At 49.4% G+C, this 18,744-nt stretch overlaps 1 protein-coding gene across 8 annotated transcripts; it reads right to left on the bottom strand.

Annotated features, from left to right (window-relative positions):
- Positions 1–1,154: 1,154 nt before the first annotated feature.
- ST6GALNAC6 (ST6 N-acetylgalactosaminide alpha-2,6-sialyltransferase 6) lies at positions 1,155–18,091 on the bottom strand. Of its 8 annotated transcripts, none has more exons than XM_060014095.1 (7): positions 17,928–18,091; positions 16,591–16,775; positions 14,975–15,065; positions 12,823–13,002; positions 10,960–11,366; positions 3,352–3,459; positions 1,155–2,649 (listed from the first exon to the last, which is right to left on the bottom strand). In XM_060014095.1, exons 3-7 carry the CDS (start codon positions 14,987–14,989, stop codon positions 2,325–2,327), a joined length of 1,035 nt encoding a protein of 344 aa, XP_059870078.1. In that variant the 5' UTR covers positions 14,990–15,065; positions 16,591–16,775; positions 17,928–18,091; the 3' UTR covers positions 1,155–2,324. The 8 variants fall into 8 exon arrangements, with proteins under 8 accessions (XP_059870078.1, XP_059870077.1, XP_059870075.1 ...); XM_060014094.1 differs by having other exon boundaries at positions 16,721–16,775; XM_060014092.1 differs by lacking the exon at positions 17,928–18,091 and adding an exon at positions 17,590–17,849 and having other exon boundaries at positions 16,721–16,775.
- Positions 18,092–18,744: the final 653 nt, after the last annotated feature.

The following is an 18,744-nucleotide window of genomic DNA, read 5'->3' as shown; positions in this document are numbered from 1 at the left end:
ACGGCCTTCTGCCATCTGGCCCCAGGTGGTCTCATCTTCCACTGTTCCCTCCTGCGGCCCCGCTGCCTACTGAGCGAGGCCATGGGTCCTCCCACTAGGCTTCCATTCAGGCCCTTCTTCCCACCTGACATCCGCTCCCTCATCAGTTGCACTTAACACAGCGCATGGCACGTGGCCACCTATTGAGCCAATGTATACATGAACTGAGACAAATGCAGGGGCCATTCCCGCTGGCCAGCTCCGTGGCCCCCATCCCGCTGGCCCAGTGCCCAGGAGAGCTCTTTTCCATCTCCAGCAGGCCACCTGCCCTTGTCTCACAGTCACCCTTTGTTAGGTCTCCGCTCCCAAGGGCATCTTATCTTCCTAAACAGGTTGTAATCTCCCCGAGTCACGGACCCGCTTGCTCTTGCCAACCTGGAGTGAACAAGCCCTTTAGCTGAGAGGACAGAGGCAGCAGTGAGGGATCCACAGTTCACACGCCGCCTGGCCCAGGGCTGCAGCCCTGCCTGGCTCCCTCCTGCCAGGGCCTGAAGGGTACTTCAGCTCCCTGCCCTCAGCAACACCCCCCTGCAGCCAACCTCTGACCCCATCACCTGCCTCTCTCCTTCAACCCTCTGCTCTGGGCTCCTCCATCCCGTCCCCCGCAGATGCTTCTGTGACAGAAATGTCCTCTCCCGGCCCCCTTCTCTTCCTGCCGGAAGCTCTTCCCCAAAACCTCTGCAGGAATCTTCCTCTGGAAGAACGTCACCTCCTCCAAAGCTATGCTCGCGGCGCCCTGTGTTGCTCTGTGTGGCCCTTACTGCCCTGAACCTGTCGTGGGGCCCCTCCCCTCCCTCTATCCTGAGCTCCTTGAGAGCAGTGTCTTGTCTCAACCAAGAGGGAACTGGGGCTCTGAGAGGGGCAGTGACTTGCTCAAGGTCACACAGGCAAGGGGAGGCCAGACTGGAAGAGCCAGGTGGGCTTGGCTCCGGAAGCCCATGTACCTCCAGCCCCCAGGGCTGCCAGGTCTCCACCCAAGCTGTGAAATGCATGACTCACTGGCCAGCTGACAAAGCTGGACATCCTGCTTGTGTGTGGGCGTCCAGCCCGGACAGTGTGGGCACCGTCCCGACGGGGCCCGAAGTGCAGGGCCAGAGAAAGCGGAGCTCGAATCCAGAACACAGGAAACGCAGCCGGAGCTTAGGTGTGTTTATTCCTGTACAAATCATTACAAAACCAAGTCTAGGGTAGTCACCGGCCCCCACCCCTTGCCCCAGTGTGCAATGGCTCACTGCGGGCCTCCGTCTCCTCCACCTGACTCGACCCATTGCACAGCCTCCTCCAGTCTTCTCTTCAAGACTCCAGAAGAGCAGGGATTAAACCCACCCCACTGAAGTCCAGCAATAAAGTGCCTGATGGAGAGACAGGGGACAGAACACAGGCAACAGCTCCCAGCCCCCTAGGGCCTTCCCAGGCCCAGCCGGGGGAGACCCTTGGACTACTCCAGCAGCTGCAGACAAAGGGGCTGCAGGAAACCTCAGTTGGGCTGGGATCCCCCCTCTCTCAGCCCCAAGGGCTCCTCCAACAGGTGGAAAACCTCACTGCTGGATGGCAGAAAAGGGGGCCTGGCTCTTTAAGAGCCACGCTAATGGCAGCTGGGTGGAAGGGCTAGGAAAACAGCTGAAGGCTTGTCCCTTCTTTTCAGAGTTCCCCAAAGCCTGGGAGAGTTTGCGCAAAAACATCCTCAAGTTTCCAGGAGGAGGTGGGGAAGGGAACCCCAGACCCTCAGAGAGCTGAGCCCCCCGGCAAGGGGTGGTGGCTGGTGGGGTCCAATCTTGACGGAGGACAGACCCAAGGTGGTCGTTGGAGGAGGTGGGAGGGTTCTCAGACTCTAGAACCTGACACAGGCAGAAGGATGCCCAGAGAGGGGGCAAGGGGTCTGTCCAAGGCCACTCACGGCAGAGCCAAGACCCGGACACCTGCCTCCCACGCCTGGAACCCCCCGAATCCCACAGATGCCCCTGCCTGGGCTCCAGACAGCTTCCACCGCCACACAACCTCTTTCTGGCTCTGGGGAGTGAGGGGACGACACGGGTTCCCAGCTCCTTGGGACAGAACCCCACTGCCCCAACCAATAGGAAGTCATTTAGAGTCCATCCTGAGACTCTGAACCAAGGCCTCATGGGAAACGACACGACATTAGCCTCGGATGACTCAGAAATACCCTGATTGACTATGCTCAGACCCTGACTGGACAAGAAATACCCTCGACACCCGATTAACCACATAGAAGCCCAAATCCCTGATTGGCCAAGAGATACCCCCAGGCCCTGAACGGCTGGAGATTATATCCTCTTCAAGGCCGGAATGGCCAGAAGACACTCTGACCAGCCTTGATTAGCCAGACGATGGCCCTTGGTCGAGCGGCTGGGCGGAGACCCACTTCTCCTGTGTCCCTTGTGAGAGTCCCACAGGCAGGGTGGCCTAGGTCCAGGAGGGGTGGGAGAAGGTGATTCCGTACAGCTGGGCCCAGGACGAGAAGACCCTCTTTTCCGTGATGAAGCGGTGGTGGTTGCCCTTGCGGCTGTGCTCATTCTGGATGTAGGTGACACACTCGTCCGGCCCCTTGGGCTCATAGTAGTGGTAGGGCATGCGCTGCAGGCGGGGCCGCTGGCTGGGGCAGAGCAGATGGGGCCATAAGGGCAAGGTGGGCACCAGCAGGACCCTGCCCTTTCCAGCCCCTGACCTGCTATAGGGCCTCAGTGGGGGAAATCCCTGCCCCTCCCTGGGCCTCAGTTTCCCCACCTATGAAATGGGTGTAGGATGGACTAGGTGTGTGACTCTCAAACTTTCTTTTTCCTTTTTTTTTTTTTTTTTTTAAATGCAGTGGAAACTTTTCCTTTCCCCAAGAGGGTGGCAATAGGGGGTAGTGGTAAGGACTGTGGGCTCTGGAGCCTGGCCCCCACCCCTTACCGTTCGTGGGAACTGAGGGCACTCACAAAACGTCCTGCTCAGTTTTTCTATCTATGAAATGGGAGGAATAGTGCACTTATCCCTTAGGGTCACTATAAGGAGTAAATGAGATAATAAAAAGCCATGCTTGGTACACGGTCAGCACTTGGTAAAAAACAGCTGTCCCCTGCTGGGCTTTTCATATCGTAATAACGAAAACAGTTATTATTAATATACAAATTCTGGACTCTGGCTAAGCTTGGGATTGAGGCTCCTGGGGTGGCTCTAAAGAGCCTAGATCTCGGCAGAGCAGTTTGAATACTATAAAAGAGAGGCCCTTGAAGGCACCCCAGCCAAGGTTTCTGGGACCCCAGCTCCACCCTGCGGCCAATGGCTGGGCATCGCCCTGGGGGTGCTCACCTGCAGTAGTTGGGGGGGACCATGCCATAGACGTGCACATGGTCACACAACTCCACCGCAATCACCATGGTGAACCAGCCTGTGCTCAACCACGAGTGGGACTTTTCCCTGGGGGCAGAGAGGGGTCACGATGAGGGGGCATGCAGGCAGGGAGGAAGGGTCAACCCACACAGGGTTTTCCAGAACTCCCCCCACCCACTCATGGGGCCTTCCCCCCACTTCAGTCACCCCCTGTCCAGCCCTGCTGTGGCAGCACGGGCAAGCTGGCAGAGGGCAAGCTGTCTGGACAGAGATGAGGGGTGTGGGGTCTGCTCCTTTGAGGGGAGGAATAGGAACACAGCATGCTGGGAATTAACTCCTGGGGAGACTGGTCACACCTGGGCAGGCTGGGAGTAACCATGATCACAGAGCATGGTAGGTAGAAGCAGTTATGTACATGCTAGGAGAAAACTCCTAAGGGGAGACTAAACAGAGAAGGTGATGCCGGAAGTGACCACAAGTTCAGAGCAAGGCATGGAAAAAGTAACCAAGAACCTCAGGCTGTGTGCCCACTACAGCAGTCACTAGCCACGTGCGGGCACACGTGAACACTTGACATGTGGTTAAGACGTGCAGTCAGTGTAAAATACACACTTGATTCCTTAGATAGTATGAAAAAAAGAATGTAGAATATGTCACTGATCGTTTTTGATACTGATTACATGTTGAACTGAAAATATTTTGGATATATTTGATTGAGCGTGGTTCTTTGAAAAGTTTAAAAGAAAATAAACCTCTCATAAGACGGACAAAGAAGGGAGAAAAGACACAAATTACTAATATCAAGAATAAAAAAAGAGGATATCATCATAGACCCTGAAGATATTAAAAGAATAATAAGAAAACCGCAAAAAAAGACATACATGAATTTGACAATTTAGATGAAATGGGCCAATTCCTTGAAAATCACAAACTACCAAAACTCACTCAAGGTGAAATAGATAACCTGAATATCCTACAACTCTTAAAGAAATTGAATTCATAGTTTAAAATCTTCTGAAAAAGAACTCTCCAGGCAAAACAGTTTCACTGGTGACTTCTACCAAACATTTAAAGAAGAAATAAAACCAATTCTATACAATCTCTTCCAGAAAATAGAAGAGAAAATATTTCCCAATTCACTTTCTGAGGCCAACATTACCATGATACCAAAACCAGGCAAAGACAGTACAAAATAAACTACAGACCAGTATCTCTCATGAACATAGATACAAAAATCTCAACAAAATACTGCAAATCATGTCTAGCAATATATAAAAAGAATAAGACACCCACAACCAAGTGGAGTTTATTCCAGAAATGCAAAGCTGATTCAACATACAAAAATCAATCAATATAATCCATCAGATTAATAATCTTAAGAAAAACCATGTGAGACAATTCTCCAGCCTGTGGAAGGAAAACCACATTCACAGAAAGACAGACAAAATGAAAAGGCAGAGGACTTTGTACCAGATGAAGGAACAAGATAAAATCCCAGAAAAACAACTAAATGAAGTGGAGACAGGCAACCTTCCAGCAAAAGAATTCAGAATAATGGTAGTGAAGATGATCCACTACCTCGGAAAAAGAATGGAGGCAAAGATCGAGAAGATGCAAGAAACGTTTAACAAAGACCTAGAAGAATTAAAGAACGAACACCTAGAAGAATTAAAGAACAAACAAACAGAGATGAACAATACAATAACTGAAATGAAAAATACACTAGAAGGAATCAATTGCAGAATAACTGAGGCGGAAGAACGGATAAGTGACCTGGAAGACAGAATGGTGGAATTCACTGCCACGGAACAGAATAAAGAAAAAAGAATGAAAAGAAATGAAGACAGCCTAAGAGACCTCTGGGACAACATTAAACGCAACAACGTTCACATTATAGGGGTCCCAGAAGGAGAAGAGAGAGAGAAAGGACCCAAGAAAATATTTGAAGAGATTATAGTTGAAAACTTCCTTAATATGGGAAAGGAAATAGCCACCCAAGTCCAGGAAGCGCAGGGAGTCCCAAGCAGGATAAACCCAAGGAGAAACACGCTGAGACACATAGTAATCAAACTGACAAAAATTAAAGACAAAGAAAAATTATTTAAAGCAACAAGGGAAAAACGACAACATACGAGGGAACTCCCATAAGGTTAACAGCTGATTTCTCATCAGAAACTCTACAAGCCAGAAGGGGGTGGCACGATATATTTAAAGTGATGAAAGGGAAGAACCTACAACCAAGATTACTCTACCCGGCAAGGATCTCATTCAGATTCGATGGAGAAATCAAAAGCTTTACAGACAAGCAAAAGCTAAGAGAATTCAGCACCACCAAACCAGAGCTGTACAACAAATGCTAAAGGAACTTTTCTAAGTGGGAAACACAAGAGAAGAAAAGGACCTACAAAAACAAACCCATAACAATTAAGAAAATGGTAATAGGAACATACATATCAATAATTACCTTAGACGTGAATGGATTAAATGCTCCAACCAAAAGACACAGGCTCGCTGAATGGATACAAAAACAAGACCCATACATATACTGTCTACAAGAGACCCACTTCAGACCTAGGGAGACATACAGACTGAAAGTGAGGGGATGGAAAAAGATATTCCATGCAAATGGAAAACAAAAGAAAGCTGGAGTGGCAATACTAATATCAGATAAAATAGACTTTAAAATAAAGAATGTTACAAGAGACAAGGAAGGACACTACATAATGATCAAGGGCTCAATCCAAGAAGAAGATATAATAATTATAAATATATATGCACCCAACATAGGAGCACCTCAATACATAAGGCAACTGCTAACAGCTATAAAAGAGGAAATTGACAGTAACACAATAATAGTGGGGGACTTTTAACACCTCACTTACACCAATGGACAGATCATCCAAAATGAAAATAAATAAGGAAACAGAAGCTCTAAATGACACAATAGACCAGATAGATTTAATTGATATTTATAGGACATTCCATCCAAAAACAACAGATTACACTTTCTTCTCAAGTGCACATGGAAGATTCTCCAGGATAAATCACATCTTGGGTCACAAATCAAGCCTCAGTAAATTTAAGAAAATTGAAATCATATCAAGCATCTTTTCTAACCACAACGCTATGAGATTAGAAACCAATTACAGGGGAAAAAACGTAAAAAACACAAATACATGGAGGCTAAACAATATGTTATTAAATAACCAAGAGATCGCTGAAGAAATCAAAGAGGAAATCAAAAAATACCTAGAGACAAATTACAATGAAAACATGACGATCGAAAACCTATGGGATGCAGCAAAAGCAGTTCTAAGAGGGAAGTTTATAGTGATACAAGCCTACCTCAAGAAACAAGAAAAACCTCAAATAAACAATCTAAACTTACACCTAAAGGAACTAGAGAAAGAAGAACAAACAAAACCCAAAGTTAGTAGAAGGAAAGAAATAATAAAGATCAGAGCAGAAATAAATGAAATAGAAACAAGGAAAACAGTAGCAAAGATCAATAAAACTAAAAGCTGGTTCTCTGAGAGGATAAACAAAATTGATAAACCTTTAGCCAGACTCATCAAGAAAAAGAGGCAGAGGATTCAAATCAATAAAATTAGAAATGAAAAAGGAGAAGTTACAACAGACAACGCAGAAATACAAGGCATCCTAAAAGACTACTACAAGCAACTCTGTGCTAATGAAATGGACAACCTGGAAGAAATGGACAAATTCTTAGAAATGCACAACCTGCCAAGACTGAACCGGGAAGAAATAGAAAATACGAACAGACCAATCACAAGTAATGAAATTGAAACTGTGATTAAAAATCTTCCATCAAACAAAAGTCCAGGACCAGATGGCTTTACAGGTGAATTCTATCAAACATTTACAGAAGAGCTAACACCCATCCTTCTCAAAGTCTTCCAAAATACTGCAGAGGAAGGAACACTCCCAAACTCATTCTATGAGGCCACCATCACCCTGATACCAAAACCAGACAAAGATGCTACAAAAAAAGGAAATTACAGACCAATATCACTGACGAATATATGTGCAAAAATCCTCAACAAAATACTAGCAAACAGAATCCAACGACACATTAAAAGGATCATACACCACGATCAAGTGGGATTTATCCCAGGGATGCAAGGATTCTTCAATATATGCAAATCAATCAATGTGATACATCATATTAACAAACTGAAGAATACAAACCATATGATCATCTCAATAGATGCAGAAAAAGCTTTTGACAAAATTCAACGCCCATTTATGATAAAAACTCTCCAGAAGGTGGGCATAGAGGGAACCTACCTCAACATAATAAAGGCCATAGACGACAAACCCACAGCAAACATCATCCTCAATGGTGAAAAACTGAAAGCATTTCCTCTAAGATCAGGAACGAGACAAGGATGTCCACTCTCACCACTATTATTCAACATAGTTTTGGAAGCCCTAGCCACGGCAATCAGAGAAGAAAAAGAAAAGAAGTAAAACTGTCACTGTTTGCAGATGACATGATACTATACATAGAGAATCCTAAAAATGCCACCAGAAAACTACTAGAGCTAATCAATGAATTTGGTAAAGTTGCAGGATACAAAATTAATGCACAGAAATCTCTTGCATTCCTATACATTAACAACAAAAGATCAGAAAGAGAAATTAAGGAAACAATCCCATTCACCATTGCAACAAAAAGAATAAATACTACGAATAAACCTACCTAAGGAGGTAAAAGACCTGTACTCAGAAAACTATAAGACTCTGATGAAAGAAATCAGAGATAATACAAACAGATGGAGAGATATACCATGTTCTTGGATTGGAAGCATCAATATTGTGAAAATGACTATACTACCCAAAGCAATCTACAGATTCAATGCAATCCCTATCAAATTACCAGTGGCATTTTTTACTGAACTAGAACAAAAAAAATCTTAAAATTTGTATGGAGACACAAAAGACCCCGAATAGCCAAAGCAGTCTTGAGGGAAAAAAACGGAGCTAGAGGAATCAGACTCCCTGACTTCAGACTATAGTACAAAGCTACAGTAATCCAGACAATATGGCACTGGCACAAAACGAGAAATATAGATCAGTGGAACAGGATAGAAAGCTCAGAGATAAACTCACGCACATATGGTCACCTTATCTTTGATAAAGGAGGCAAGGATATACAATGGAGAAAAGACAGCCTCTTCAATAAGTGGTGCTGGGAAAACTGGACAGCTACATGTAAAAGAATGAAATTAGAACACTACCTAACACCATACACAAAAATAAACTCAAAATGGATTAGAGACTTAAATGTAAGACCGGACACTATAAAACTCTTAGAAGAAAACATAGGAAGAACACTTTTTGTCATAAATCACAGCAAGATCTTTTTTGATCCACCTCCTAGAGTAATGGAAATAAAAACAAAAATAAACAAATGGGACCTAATGAAACATAAAGGCTTTTGCAAAGCAAAGGAAACTACAATCAAGATGAAAAGACAACCCTCAGAATGGGAGAAAATATTTGCAAACGAATCAACAGACAAAGGATTATCTCCAAAGTATATAAACAGCTCATGCAGCTCAATATTAAAAAACAAACAACCCCATCAAAAAATGGGCAGAAGACCTAAATAGACATTTCTCCAAAGAAGACATACAGATGGCCAAGAAGCACATGAAAAGCTGTTCAACATCACTAATTATTAGAGAAATGCAAATCAAAACTACAATGAGGTATCACCTCAACACCAGTTAGAATGGGCTTCATCAGAAAATCTACAAACAACAAATGCTGAAGAGGGTGTGGAGAAAAGGGAACCCTCTTGCACTGTTGGTGGGAATGTAAATTGATACAGCCACTATGGGGAACTGTATGGAGGTTCCTTAAAAAACTAAAAATAGAATTACCATATGACCCAGCAACCCCACTACTGGGCATATACCCAGAGAAAACCATAATTCAAAAAGACACATGCACCCCAATGTTCATAGCAACACTATTTACAATAGCCAGGTCATGGAAGCAACCTAAATGCTCATCAACAGACAAATGGATAAAGAAGATGTGGTATATATATACAATGGAATATTACTCAGCCATATAAAGGAACAAAATTGGGTCATTTGTAGAGATGTGCATGGATCTAGAGACTGTCACAGAGCGAAGTAAGTCAGACAGAGAAAAACAAATATTGTATATTAATGCATATATGTAGGACCTAGAAAAATGGTACAGATGAACCGGTTTGAAGGGCAGAAATAGAGACACAAATGTAGAGAACAAACATAGGGACACCAAAGGGGGAAAGCGGCAGGGGTGGTGGGATGAACTGGGAGATTGGGATTGACATATATACACTAATATGTATAAAATATATAACTAATAAGAACCTGCTGTATAAAAAATAAAATTCAAAAAGAAAAACCATGCAATATCAATTGATGCAGAAAAACATTTGATAAATTCAATATCCAGGAATGATTAAAAAAAACTCTTAGCAAACCAGTGAGAGAAGGGAACTTCCTCAACCTAATAACTTCCTCAACCCATAGCTTCAAAAACCTAGAGCCAACATCATATTCAATGATGAAAGACTGAACACTTTTGCCCTAAGCCTGAAACCAAGGCAAGGATGTCTACTCTCACCACTTCCAATACAATTCAGTGTTATACTGAAAGTACTAGACAGTGCAATAAGGTAAGAAAAAGAAATGAGGCATGTAGATTGGAAAGGAAAAAATAACTGTCCTTATTTGCATGTCCTTACATCATTATCATTTGCACAGAAAATCCCAAAGAATCTACAAAAGTCTCCCAGAACCAATAAGTAAGTTTAGTAGGATTACAGGATATAAGGTCAACACACAAAAATCTATCATATTTCTATATACTAGCAATGAATAATGGGAAACCAAAAAAAAAATTTTTTTAATGCTATTTACAATATCTCCAAAAATTTAAAAATATTTAGATATAAATCAAACAAAATACTTACAGCATCTATATGTTGGACATATTGAATTAAGTAAAAATATATTGAATTTAATTTCACCTGTTTCTTTTTACTTTTTAAATGTGGCTACTATAAAAATTTTAATTACGTGTGTGGCCTGCATGATGTTTCTATTGGATAGCACTGGCTTAGCTTTTCTAGGGAGATTAGTCAGAGAAGGGCATACTGAGGGTGATGTAGCCTTAGAATAGAGCATGCTGAGAACAACAGTGTGCTTAAAGTAACATGTGCTGGGTATGGTCAACACTTTCCATGAGGCATGCTATGGGGCAGCTCTCCTAGAAAGATGCTAGGAGTGACTGTGCAACCTTAGAGTAGAGCATGCTGGGAGCCCTAGTCTCTCAGAGCCATTCACGCATCCTGGGGGAGACGAGGCCATGCAGAGCGTGTTGGAAATGACTCATGCTAAGAGCTGGACATGAAGCCAACTCCCCTAGGAAACCTGACCACAAGGTGGCAAGAAGTGACCACACCCTCACAGCAGTGCATGCTGGGAGCAAAAGGCCCTCTGGGCAGAGCGTGTTGAGAGGGAGCACAGGACTGGCCAGAGGGAGCGGGCAGGAGGTTGGTACCTGTCCTTGCCTGTCTCACTCCGGAAGAGGTCATCAAACTGGCGCATGCGGCCAAGAGAGACGGCGTAAGCCTCCATATTGGGGAACGCCAGGCCTGCCCGCTGGATGACGCGCACGAGGCTGCCCTGGGGCTTCTGCATCTTGTTTGGGGGACCCCAGAAGATGAACACGGTTTCAGGGGTCCGGTTGACGAACTCCTGGGGCCTCCGCAGCACACGGAATACGCTGGAATGGGCCACTACGCGGAAGGTGGTCTTGTTGCCCACGTCGGCTGAGTAGCCCGTGGTGGGTGCGTCATTCATGCGTATTGTGCACTCGGCCCGCTCGATCTCAGGGCCCAGCTTGGTGCCCAGCAGGTGGCTGGAGCTGGTGACAATCACACACTGGTGGCACCGGGAGGGCAGAGTCTGGGGGGGTAAGGAAAGCCAACACTGTTATGACCACTCAGTGCCAGGCGCTGTGCTCCGTACATCCAGGCCTCCAGGAAGCAGGAATTATGATGTTCATTTTAAAGACAGGGAGACTGAGGCCCATTCATGCAACATTCAACACATCTTTATAGCAAGCTGGCTAATGGCCAAGTACAAGGGACAGAACAATGAACAAAAGAGACCCCACTCCTGGCTTCAAGAAGCTCACGGTTGGGGAGACACGGTGTACAAGTAAACGATAAAATAATGCCAGGTGGTAAGTTAAACACGCTGGGAAGGAAATAAAATAGAGGCAGGGGATCAAGAGTGGCAGGAGTGAGAGCTGCCCTAGAAAAGTCACCTGGGGAGGCCTCTCTGAGCTGACACCTGAAGGATGAAAAGGAAACAGGCAGGGGAAAGTATTCAAGCAGGAGAAACAGCAAGACCAGAGGCTCTGATGTGGGATGACCATGGTGTGTTGAGAAGCAAAAAAGGCTGCTCAGTGGGGGCAGAGTTAATGAACAAAAGAACAGAACAGCCATGCAGGGATGTCCCCAAAGTCATACAGCAGAGGAGTGCAGGGCTAGGATTTGAACCCAGGTCTATATGGCCACAGAGCCCCAGGACCAACACACTGTATGCAAAGACCCCGAGAGATTTATGAGGGTTTTAGTGAGGGAGGAGAGAGAGGTAGGCAGGGCCTGGGGAGACCTCCTCCTAGAAGATGGAGTCCATGCTTGAGGCCAATAATTTTCTCCCTGACCCCAGGGAAAACATTAGGGCTCAGAGGACCACAGGGTGAACTCCAGAAACACAACCTGAGTTTCATGGTTACCCAAGGCCAACAGAAGCCCCAGAATGACTGTTGGCCTCTTGACACAGCTGTAGCTCATCAGGCATTGGGGCAATACCCTGGCTCCTCCCCTCCCTTGCTGTGTGGCCTTGGGCAAGTGACTTCACCTCTCTGAGCCTCACAAGGGAGATAACGCTAACCTCACCGGGCTGGTATGAGGATTACTGCTGATCACAGTGTTCAGTGCACAGCAGGCAACTGACAATGGGCAGCCATTACTGTTACTGTTGTTGTGTTGTCAAGTACCCTAGTGTCCTACTCCAAAAGCCTATGTAGACTCCCACACAGAGACAGAGATCACTGAAAACCAGAGAGACTTTTCCAAAGGGATTCTGACTCAGGAGACGATAGGATATTAGCACTAAGGGTGGGACCTTGGAGAAAACTGAGGCCCAGAGAGAGACAGGGTACTTGTCTGAGGTCACACAGCCAACAAGGCGCTGAAGGCACTGGACTCTTGGGATTCACCCTTTAGGAAGGATGGTGGAAGCAGAGAGAAGAGGTGGAGGAGAAGAAGGAGGTGGGAGAAGCGATGGTGGGCAATGGGGAGGATAAGTCTCCAGGCAGCTCCCAGGGAGCTTCCCAAAGCAGCTGCCCTACCTTGTTGCCGAGAATGGGGATGTAGCCATCGGTGATGCTCCACTTCTTGAGGTTGACGGGCCGGCGGGTACGGCCCCGCAGGGAGCCATAATGAAAGACTTCGTTGGCACTGTTGGAGGTGTAGAGGATGAGGATGGTGATGAGGGCAAAAAGGATCACGAACACCGCTGAGCGCTGCTCCTGGAGAGGGGAGAGGCCAGTGAGGGCCCAGCTGCCCGGCAGGCTCCTTGCCACCTACCACGCCTGCTGATTCCTGCTCTTTATTCCAGACCAGTTCAGGCACTACCTCCCCCAGGAAGGCCTCCTCCAGCCCCCTGAGCACCGCCTATCACTGCACCAATCACGCTGCATTCAAAGAGCCATCCCCCTCAATTAAACCATGAGTTCTGAGGGCTGGGACTGAGTCAGCTTTGATCCCCCCTGTATCTCAGCTCCCAGGGCTGGGCCCAGAGCACAGAAGGTTCTCAGGGTTTGCTGGATGAGATTGGAAGTGTGGGTCAGAAGGATCCTTCCAGTTGCAGCTGGAAGGATGCTTGGAGACAGGTGGGACATTCCAACGAGAGGGTCTAGGTCTTCCCCCAAACAGTAGCTCTTTATAAATGTTTACCATTCATTTAAACCTGAAGGGAAAGGATCTGGTCAGGAATCAGGATGCATGGGTAGTCAGTACACCAACATATGGCAAAGGGCAGGAAAGTGATATCCGAAGTGTCCACTGGTATTTATTTGCCTGGGGTCTGCAAGGCTAGGTGGGACCCGGGAGTCCTGGCTTCTTGTGCTGAGCCCCCTGGGCTGGTTATTAATGTACTGCTTCTCAGCTCCAGGTTTACTCTTTTTGCCTGCTCTGTGAAAACGGATCTGGGCCCTTTACAGGTTTTTCCTTGCCAGCGAACTGCATAATAAACTTTGTCAGTAGAGGGCGCTGGAGAGACATGTCAGGAGGAAGGGAGTTTGCTTCCTGGTTCTGGGGGCTTTGGGCCTGGTGCTGGTGCACTTGCTTCTACAGTGCGCATGGCTTCTCCCAGTGGCCAGCAGCTTCCTCCAGCATCCAGCCTCAGGCAGTTTTGAAGCAGAGTGCCTCTGATTCCTGCTGCGACCACAGCTCCTCCAGAGTTGCACTCATGTGGCACACTTGACACCAGTAACACCCAAAAAACGTAAGCTTCCCCTCCCCGGAGCAGTTTTATCTGATGCTTGAAGTGTCTCTTGGGAGTTATCTCTTGTGAACAGCCCTCCCTGTAGCCTAGCAGGTGGATTTATGACAACTTCCACAGCACAGCCCCACAGTGAGTTCTCTGCCATCCAGTGGGCCAGAGCTGTACCCTCTCCAGCCCAGCAAGGCCTGGGTCTCAACCCTGGGTGTGGTAGCAGCTCCTTTTCTTTGGGCCGTGCCACACGGCTTTCAGGATCTTAGTTCCCCAACCAGAGATCGAACCTGGGTCCCAGAAGTGGAAGCACCAAGTCCTAACGACTGGAAATTCCCAGTAGCTGCTCTTATACCTGCTATCCCTGTATTCTGTAGAGTTCTAATCCCCTGTTACTCCAATGCCCAATTAAAATGAGTAATTCTTTATATTAAACTTTCTCTATTCAAATTACTGAGTGGTTTCTCTTTCTGGATTGGACCCAGACACACTCAGATCACCCCACCCCCAACCCCCAGGCTCTGCCAAAGCTGTAGTGCAGCTAGGAAAGGGGTGTGCAGGGCCAGGCACATAGTAGGTGCTCAGGAAAGCATAAATGAATGGATCATGGGAACGCTGAAACCCTCAGAGTGATGCTCACAATATCATGTCATTTTTGACTCTGACCACTGCCCCGTCTCCCAACCTCCCGTTCACCTTCACTCCCCACCCCCACCCCCTGCACAGCACTCCACAGTCACCTTCTCGGCCAGCCGTTTACCACAGATGGACCAGTCAAGTCTAGGAGGACAGAGGTGGACCTGGGCCCAGAGAGAGGCAGGAGCTTGCCCAGGCCACACAGATCAGTGGCCACAGCAGGGCTCACACCAGGGTCTCCCAGGCATCAGCAGCTTCTCGGCAGGGAAGAGAGACTTGTAGCGCCTGGGTCTGAGGCAGGTCCAAAGGAGCCCATTTCACGGAGGGAAATAAGAAGCTGAGATGGGGACAAGAAATGAAGGGAGACTTACTTTGTTGCTATTCATCTCTCTCCGGCGTCTGCTGAGGGGCAGGGGCCAGCGTCCTGCAGGTGGCCCAGGGGGCAGGGGTGTGGGGTCACACCTGCAAGCCACAGAAAGAGTTATGGCCTGGGTGCCTTCCCCCAAGTCCAGCTGGTCCTAGGCTACACCCTCCCCACCCCTGCCAGCCCTCCTACCCACCCATGACTTCAAGGCTCAGGGCTGTACCCACTTTGCAGGTGGAGACACTGAGGCCCAGAAAGGGCAGGAACCGGCCTGATGTCATATAGCCAGGTGGTGGCAGAGCCCTGCCTCTGTCTCTGCCTGTGCACTCTCCCACTCTGCTCGAAGGCAGCTGGCAGGCCTAAAACTGGCTCCCTTGCTGGGGGGGCCTGCCCCCCACCCAGCAGAAGCCCCATTCACACGCCTACTCTAAACCCTGTCTTATGTTCCTGAGGCCTGGGAATAACATTCCTTGTAGGTCCCCAAACTCCTCTGAACTCATACCCTTCCAGGTCTTGCATAAACTGGCCCCTCTGACTAGGACACCCTCCACAATGTTGTTCACGCCCACTCATCCTCCCAGCCTGAGGTGGGCCAGGAATGTGCCCTGCGTGCCACCTCCCCGCTGAGAGCTCTCTGAGGTCGCAGCTGGCACAGGGCCTCACATTCTCTGCTGTGTCTCCAGAGCCCTGGAGATGGGTGCAGGAGGACTGCTGAATGACTTCATTCTTATCTTTTTTTTCCCCTTTGACTTTGTTCATTAATAAGATCTTGGGGGGTAAGGGCTCAGACTCATCTGTCCAATGGTTATAATCACAGCCCCACCCTGGGGCGCAGTGGGGTCCGGGACCATACAAGCTCAGCTCTGCTCCTCACTCCCCAACGCCCCCCGCCCATCCACGCACGACGCAGCTTCTCTGCAGATCTCAATTTCCCCACCTGTCAAAAGTGAGTAAGTACTTGTGTCCAGCCACCTCCAGCCGATTCGAGGCCAGAAGGCACTAAGGGAAGGAGAGTGCGCAGAGAGAGAAACTGGGGCCCAGGAGCTTCCCAGCTCCGTCCTTCCCTCCAGGGGCCTCCCATCTCCCGCCACTATCTCCGCCCCCTGACCTAGCAGCTGTTTACTCCTACACCGCCACCAGGAATAGCCAGAGAACCCCAGGCTAAAGGAGGTGCCCCCACGCCGCTCCTGATTGGTTGGGTCTTAACTCCGCCCACCACCCAACTCCGCCCACCACCCAACCCCGCCCCCTCTCCTCGGGAGCCCCCTCCTCCCAAACCCAGCTTCAGATTTCTCCGCAGCCAGCCTTCGCCGCCAGCCTTCAAAGCTATGCAGGGAGGCCCCTAGGACACTCATCCGGACTCTCACAGGGTCCAGTCCCTGCGGCACAGATCAGGAAACTGCGGCTCATCAGAAGGGAAGAGCGGCTTGTTCTTAGATTCATAGCCCATTAAGGCAAAAGTCATCCAGATCCCTGGGCAGTCCCCATCTACCCTGATGCCTCTAGCATTCCAGCTGCCTCTCTGAGCTGAGCCTCCCCTCTCACTACCCTTTCCTTTGGATGCCCCAAGCTCCAGACACACTAGAGCACTCCAGTTCCCAGGCCCACCCCCCACTTTCCCACCTTTGCCTGAGCAGTGCCCTCAGCCAGGACCACTGTCCCCCTGGTCAGGCCCGTCACAATCCTGCTCTGAGAAGACCATGGTCAGTACAGCAACTCATGTTCAAGTGCGAATCCCGGTTCCACCACTTACTGGCTGAGGGGCCTCGGGCAAGCCATGTGACCTCTCTGAGCCTCAGTTTCCTCATCTGTGAAATGGAATAATAAGAGTAGGTAACGCACAATGTTGTTAGGAGGATTCAAGCAGATGTGGCAACGGAAGCACAGGATTTGAAAGTGCTTGATCAGTGCCAGCAGCTGTTAGTTTTGTGGTTATTCATTGTTCAAGGCCTGCCTCTCCAAGAACTTGCCAGAGAAACACTCCCCTGCCCTCTGATGCATGGCCCAGCAACTTCCCTCTAATATCAATAAATGTGGAGCCCTTGCTAAGCATCACCCACTCACTGAATCTTCCTGGCAATTCTGCACAGCAGGGGCTCTTATCCCCATTTCACAGACGAGGAGACTGAGGTTCAGAGAGGCAAAGTGCCTTGCAGAGCTGTCCAGAGCCTGCTGGGGTGCCTTATTTCCATGCTTGTTTCCAGGGAGCAGCCCAGGGCTGAGCCTGACTGGATCTCTCTCAAGGATCCCCCAGGGCTGGAACTGACCAGAGGCCACTGAGTGCGTTCCCAGCACCTGGCCCAGCACCGGAGAGCAGGACTGTTGGGAGCGACTTGCTCAGGCTAGGGAGGCAGCAGCCCAGAGCTCTGAGCCAGGATCGTGGACTCAGCCCCAAGGTGGGCCGAGCCGGAGGGCTGAAACCGTGAGCTCAGGCTATGGGGCCACACCCTGCCCTCTGTTTGGGGGCTTTGCTTCTCCCAGCTCGGGGAGTCCTCCTGCAGGCTCGGGACGCCCCCACGAGCCGCGTGGGAGGAGAGCTCCCGGGAGAAGGGGGAGGGGGGCTCCTAATTCCAAATAGGGGGCGCCGAAACCGTGGGTGCACCTAGGAGGGGGACGACTCACCCTCTGCGCCCCGCTTGCGCTGAACCCCCCAACTCCAGCACTCCGGGGGGTACGGAGCTCTAGCCTCAGCTGGGAAGAGAAGGGAGGCAGGACGGCGGCAGGGTCCCCGAGCTCTAATGGGGTAGTCAGCGGCAGGAGGCCCCGCTAACACCGCGACAGCCCTTGGGCGCGGGGACCGGGATCTCCAGGCGCGGTTGCCAAGAGTGAGTGGGTCTAGGGGAGCCCCAGGGGCCCCCATATCAATCTCCATCCCCAGCGGCTCCTGGCGGCCCCACCACCACCAGGGGCGCAGGGAGCGCCGCCCTCCCGCTGCCCGCCCCCGCGCGGCGCCAGCTCACCTCCCCCGGGGAGCGCCCGGCTCCCCGCGACCCCCGAGCCCCCTCACATGGCGCCGGGAGCCACGAGCCAGGGTCCGCGCCACTCTGGCCGCCCAGGCCCCGCTGCAGCCCAGGCCCGCCGGGTCCTAGCGCCGCCGCTCGCCGCTCTCCGGTTCAGGCCTGGGAGGCGGGCGGAGCCTTCGGGGGCCGCGGGTGGCCCCGCCCCTGGGCGGTGCAGGCGGGGATGGGTGAGGGGCGGACGAGCCCCGGCCCGGGGCACCCGAGCGCCTCGCTTACGCCTCTGGGCAGCCTGTAGTGACAATGACAATAACAACAGTCTTCCGGAGAACATTTAGTGTGGGTCAGGCCCACTTCTACCTCGCTTTATTGTTACCACGACGGGGATGGGGAAACTGAGTCCCAGAGCACACTGCGCTTGGAATCAGCTGAGTTTCTCCCTGGGCATCCCTACTTCGGGCCTCCAGAGCCCTGCACCCAGTAGTCACCCTGAGTGAACTCAGGGATCCACTCTTGGATTCAAGTTCGACCCTGCCGTCTGCTAGCCGTGCGGCCTTGGCACTTACTTACACTTCCCCTGCTTCCCGGAAATAGGGAGAACAACCTCACAGGGTGTTGTTAGGATTAAAAATGTTACATTACTTCTTATAATAATTGTGGTATTCATTACATCATTTTATGCGATAGTGAAAAATAACTTAAGTAGCCTGGACACCTGGTTAAATGAACAAAGACACAGCCCCGCTAAAATGAATGACGCAGGTCAATAGGCACCGACAGGAAGGGATGTCCAGGATATTACAGGATACGTAATACGTGA

The sequence above is a fragment of the Delphinus delphis genome, chromosome 6 (genome assembly GCF_949987515.2).
Source record: "Delphinus delphis chromosome 6, mDelDel1.2, whole genome shotgun sequence".
Classification (NCBI taxonomy): Eukaryota; Metazoa; Chordata; class Mammalia; order Artiodactyla; family Delphinidae; genus Delphinus; species Delphinus delphis.
Note: the sequence above shows the minus strand (reverse complement) of the source record. Positions and strands in the feature narration are given on the sequence as shown.